The sequence below is a fragment of the Lepisosteus platostomus genome, chromosome 4, assembly GCF_059453375.1.
Source record: "Lepisosteus platostomus isolate fLepPlt1 chromosome 4, fLepPlt1.hap1, whole genome shotgun sequence".
Lineage (NCBI taxonomy): Eukaryota > Metazoa > Chordata > Actinopteri > Semionotiformes > Lepisosteidae > Lepisosteus > Lepisosteus platostomus.
This window is the reverse complement of record NC_142614.1, coordinates 24,152,793-24,158,792: the sequence shown is the minus strand read 5'-3', so window position 1 is coordinate 24,158,792 and position 6,000 is coordinate 24,152,793. Positions and strand designations below refer to the sequence as shown.

Sequence of the window (6,000 nt, the reverse complement as noted above, 5' to 3'; positions counted from 1 at the left end):
GGCACCACTCTAGTTCCTTACCCTTGTTATCACGCTTCCTAGTCCCTCACCAGAACCCATCTGCTTCCAAAAGAATTATCCTTAATGTTACACCCCTTTACCCCTAGACACTTGGGGTCGTAACACTGACAAATACTTACTTGTTAAATCTGTATGTAAGATCATGTTGGAACATTTCCGCGGTGAAATGTCTGCTGCACCACCTACAGTATACGTATTCGCCTGTACATTACATTACAGTGACTAGTGAGCAGGAAGGGCCACATAACAATCTGTTGAACTTGAATGCGAGTTTGTAACAACATGGTGATTTACAGTACTTTCACAAAGTTCACGATTTTGTGCTTCATTGGAAATTCGTAAAATATTTCTATATTGTCACTGAATTTGTTTCATTACCTACTGTAGATTGAATAACTGGTCTGAGAAATTGGGACTGCAGTTCCCCTTTAACAACCATTCAAGTGATCCAGGTTTGGTCCCTGTCCCAAATTCTTTCCCCTAAAAGATTATTTTTAGTCTTAGTCTGAATTAATTGGGAACACTGAAAGTGAAACAATGTTTACTGTTCAAAAATGCAAAACCTTGTATATACATGTCTGTTTGATTGAAATGTGTCTTCTAATTTATTTTAAGCTTAACTGAGAAGTGAAAATGTATTTAGCAAACAACATTTAACTTTAAAGTTTTATTTTTTAAAAGAATATGATTAAGATATTAAAAAGCACCTGAATAGAGTTAACTAGAAGTATTACAAGTACAACCCCATTTCAGGGTTTGTACAGGATACAGGTCTTGTTTGACTTTTCAGGACTACCATTAAGTTGGCGGATACTTTCACTCAAAAGCACTCCTGGTTATTCAAAACATTGCAGCTACAAATATACTGTATATATTAATATGAACTTATTATTTTGACGTGCTATTCTCTTTGATATATGATATAATACAATATAAGCCTCTATAAGGTGAAAAAAAAACCACAAACACCCCTGGTCTCTAAATAATTTGATAATAATTTTAATTATACTTGGCAAGCTAACATTTTGGCAGCTCTATCAACAGTCACAAAAACATCTACTGCTTTTAATTATAAATAAGTAAAATGGATGATATGGCAACAAGACAGCACAATTTAAAGTTTTTCCATGCAAGTCTAGACAATGAATTTGCAACAGAAAAAAGACGATGTCATGTTTTAAATATATTCCTAAAATGAGAGACTACTCAATTTTTTAATCTGGGTTTCTCTTTTGTAGTATTTCATTACACAACAAAATATGTTTTTTCACACTTTTTCCCAGACCAAAAACGGTAACAAAAAAGAATACTTGGCATCTCGTACATGTCTGCATTTAGTGTGATAATGCAAACTAAAAACAACAAAAGCCCAGGGGTACATTTTATGCATGACAAATCACTTTTGCCCCAGCTCATCTAAATCATAATCAATGTCATTTTCCGAAATCTACACACACCATAAACAAACCTCTCTTGTCACATCTAACATATCCTTCCTCCACCCCATCTCTGGCTTTGCTACCTCTTGGTTAGCTCTTCACCATGAAGGGAGGTCTGAGCCTCAAACACATCTAATTCTTGAATCATGTATTTCTTAAGAAATGCTACAGTATTTGTGCATGAATGTTGTGACAGAATCCAGATGTCAATTAATGTCTTTTCAATAAACTCTGTAAAAAAACTTTGGTTCAGTAATATCCACACTGAGAAGCTTCATCCCACATAATGTCTGCTCCTACTTTCTCTTACAGCCATGTCTTTCTTATCACCAAAATCACCATGGTACAATGCAGAGTATCCCGTAAATTCTTTCTTTTTTCTTTTTTAAGTTAGTTTTTTCCCACTTGCTTAACACAGTTTAGGTTCTCTCACATGTTTTATGAACCAGGATTGGTTGCCTTCACAGCAACTGCCTTTAGATGCCTTTCCAGTCATCAAAAAGATAAAACTGCAAAAATGTTATTCATGTTTTTGTTTTTATTGTTAACCAGTCTCGGAGTTTAAAGGAGGGTTTTAACATTTGGAATTACCAAGTGTTTTTCCTTGGATTTGCCAACAGTCAACCTACTAAGCTAAGGTAGCAACCCTTGGAATGATACGTAAGGCATGACGACTGTGCTGGTTGTTCTCTGAAACACACTGTTGGCACCTTCCCCTTCTCATTCGCACTGCGAGCTCACAGAAGGAACTGCAGAGTTTGCACTGTCTGGAGGAGTGATGTGACTCTCATGAAAACCCCTGCAAGCTAACGGCACTGTAAGTCACACTCAGAACCTGTGATGAATGGAGTATAGGGCATAGCCTGTCCTCCAAAAGGAAATGAATTGCTTCATCTTATACAGGAAAATACATAGATTATAAGAGTACTTCTCAAGTTTTTAATGAGAGAATAACACTGTGGGGCAAACAAACCTGGAGGATCTTAGCAGCAGATTATAAAAGAGAAAATGGAAATGCAGGTACCTTTAGGCCTCTAGACTTTAACTTTTCTATTCTGAACTGTCAGACAATATAGAAATTTCCATTATTATCATTAATTCATTTCTACACATTCATTTAAGCTTTTGTTTTATATATGTTATTTCATCTTAGACTTTGAAACCAACGGCAAATAACTGAAAAGTTTCACATCAGAAAGTGATTTTTTTCAGTTCATCTTTCATTTTAAGGGAAACAATATTGAATCAAGAAATAATATTGATTTACAGCAGAACAGACTTATGGTGACAGTCTGCAGACTAATTCTCCAGAGCTTGTTAAATTGTGGTAAAAAAACAAATACAGTGTTTAGGAAAACATGCCAGTTGAAAATGTATCTTATGACTGTATGTCATGTGGTTGGTTTAAAAGTTATGAGTGCTTTTGTTTAAAAATCGTATTTCAGCCATATTCCAATGGCACTGTCTTCAGAGACAAGTGTGCAGTCCACATTTTACAGTCTATGAATGTATACCATTTTATACAGTATATTGTCAGATTACCATTAAAGTAACTTGAAAGTAACTGTTGACTCTGCCTTCAAACATGCCTTTAAATAATTGCTTAGCTGCCTCCCCAGTGTAAAAAACATACAAAAGCATGAAGCAGTAAAATCTAATATAAAATTTAAAAGCAAATTTCTATTCATGATATGCAGTTACAAAACGTAGCTGAGTTATTCTGTCTTTTTTCAAGTATCAGGGTTCAACAGGGTCTTGCAGAAAAATATTAATATTTAATACAAAATATCTTGAAGCCCTTAAGAATTGTATTAAGTATAATAAATAATTTTAATTCTGTATCATTCTTCAACCATTTCAAAATACGTGCCATCACTGTCTTTATGTGGCATAATGTCAATAAAACTATTGTTTTTCAATGGAATTAAACCTAATTTATTATTAAATCCTGATAATGATATAAAAGCACAGTAGCAGTAACCCCCTGATGAATATTTTAGGAAGGAGTCATACATACTACACGTGGTGGCACAACAGAGTGTATAGGAGTGTAGAACAGAGTGTATAACAGGCAAACCATTAGTTTAAATTTTTATAGATCCCTCTGAGACAGTCATTGAAAAACTAATGAGAACATAAAACATAAGAAGGATTACTAGTGACAGGCTATTTGTCCCATATACCTTGGTTAGTTAATTGTAGGTAATTGATCTCTCATATTTCTTTAAAGAAGCCAAATTGTACAACATAAAATGCCTTAACTGCCATATTATTGCTATTTTAATATCTATGATTCTATCCATTTTTCAGAAGGCTGTCAGATTCATACTGTAATTTTTTTTAAAAGAAAAGGCTCTAAGACTTTCTATCCCGTTGATTTCATTAGACATTGGAGTAAAACAAGCTTTAGGCCTTTGTATGGGAAAATCCAGAATGCATCTGAGAAAATTGTAAAGGAAACAATCAAAGGGATTTTAGTCATATATAATAAATAATAAAAAACTATTAAAGGTCAACATGAGCCTTGAGCTACTGTATATACATTTAGCTTTGATGGAAGTGGGCATTTTCATGTCTATATTCATAGCTATGTCCTACCAAATTATATTAGTGCCCTGATGGCACTGATTTTCAATAATTAATAATAAATTAAAAATAATTAATTTTCAGTCAACACTATATAACAAAAGATGATGGTTTTCGGTAGTTTCTCTTAACATGATGTTATAATAATGTACAGTTAAACAAGAAGTACTGGTAGAAATGCACGCTTAGATTGTACTTATAAAAGATGGGTTACAATTGCCTTGGAAAGGCTTTCATGATTAATTTCACAAAATGCTAAGGTCTTCATGTAGTTTTTGACATCAAGCACAAACCAGACCAGACACAAACACATACTGTGTACTGTACAGTATATCCAGCAACATGACCCTGAGAATCAGGCAGACATTTATGGCAAAGATGTGAAAGTTCCACTTTTTGTGATTGCCCTTTTCATTCTCTTGTTCAACATCATATTAAAATAAGTGCTCCCCAAAAGAAATGACACCGTCTTTTTTGAAGTGCTCCTGACAATCTGCCTTGCATTTGCAAAAGAGGAGGTGAGAAAAGAGAAAGATATATTTTGAGTATTCCTGACTAAAAGGGTGTGCTTAGCGTTATCATAGAAACAGAAGAAAAATATTAAAATAACCTCTTCAGTATTTGGGATAAATCACTTTATAAGTCTGCCTGTCCGCCCTTTTGGTGTCCAGCCACTTTCCACATAGGAAGATGGTGGTGACACCATTGGCAGTGTTTGTAATCTCCACACGATCCAGCAACCAGCCGGGATTCAAACCAGTATTGTCATGCTCCATTTTCACTTTCAGGAGCTCGCCCAAGTCAAGCATCTCCAGTAGAAAGCGGTCAGTGCGTCCACGCTCAAACAGGTTCCTGAACTTTTGCTTGAGTGCTCGTTTGCCTGAGTCCCCGTTTGAACCATAAATGGTGATGAAGACATTGGCATCAGTCCCTGCATCCTTCTCATCTGCTGTGATCACAATTATCTCATATTTAACAGGTACCAGGCTCCGGGCTTTGCTGGCAAAGCTTTCCATTACTTTCGAACACTCGAAGGTTTTGAAATCATCCCTTTTGGATGAGAGTGGGATTTGTGCATTGCACCGGAACACATACCTAAAGAGTACAATAAAAAAGAGAGAAAATAACAGCATGATATTTAAATAATTCACAAAAATAACATAATCCTGACCTAATTATACATAAGCACATGTAAAGTCTAGACTTTGCTGATTCAGTGTTTGACTATCTTTTATTTTTCCCTTCCTATTCTCTCACAGCACATTAAGGCTGTGGTTAAAAATATGTCTAAATGCAACACACTGTCTGAGTCAATGAGGACCTCTCACCTTTTGGTGTAATAATGGATTGCCTCCTGGGCATTGACTCAACAGAGTCTAGTAAATCCAGCTATTTCTAGTTTTTTTTTTGGCAATTTTGTGGTTTTGAATTTGCAGTGCCTTGAAAAACTGTTTAACTGTCCTGCAAAGTTTTCAGGTATTATTGACATCTGAACTTGTAATCATGACACTTTCAAATAAGACTTTCTATTCAGAACATTTGTAATCGAGTCAAAACTAATAAAGCTAAAAGTGCAGAATAAAGCAGAATTTAGACGATTTCTAACATAAGCAGTTAACCACTTTGCTACAGGGACATCAAGCCAGAGGGATCATTCACCCCTCATTGTTTTCTATGAACTAATCCTTAATCCAAACCATAGTGTCCCAGATGTCTTCAGACATTTGCTTAGGTTTTTCCAGCTGTCCTGATCACATTGTGCTGTACTGACATCACTGACATGATTAAAAAACAATAAAATAACTATCTGGGTGGACACTGTAGCCAAATGATGGTACATCTCAGTATTCACCACTCCAAGATGCCAATATATCTTTTCTGTGAATGACTGAATTCACCAATGCCTTGTTTTCATAGGGGTTAGGATGCACACAATGCATGTGTATCACAATAT

At 35.2% G+C, this 6,000-nt stretch overlaps 1 protein-coding gene across 3 annotated transcripts in view; it reads right to left on the bottom strand.

Annotated features, from left to right (window-relative positions):
• Window positions 1-996: 996 nt before the first annotated feature.
• LOC148672997 (lipoxygenase homology domain-containing protein 1-like) overlaps window positions 997-6,000 on the bottom strand; it is a 90,882-nt gene continuing 85,878 nt past the window's right edge. For all 3 annotated transcript variants that reach the window (XM_088629119.1, XM_088629121.1, XM_088629122.1), the window contains one exon: window positions 997-5,141. In XM_088629119.1, the coding sequence (XP_088485245.1) occupies window positions 4,661-5,141 (481 nt within the window). In that variant the 3' untranslated portion in view covers window positions 997-4,660. The remainder of the gene's footprint in view (window positions 5,142-6,000) is intronic.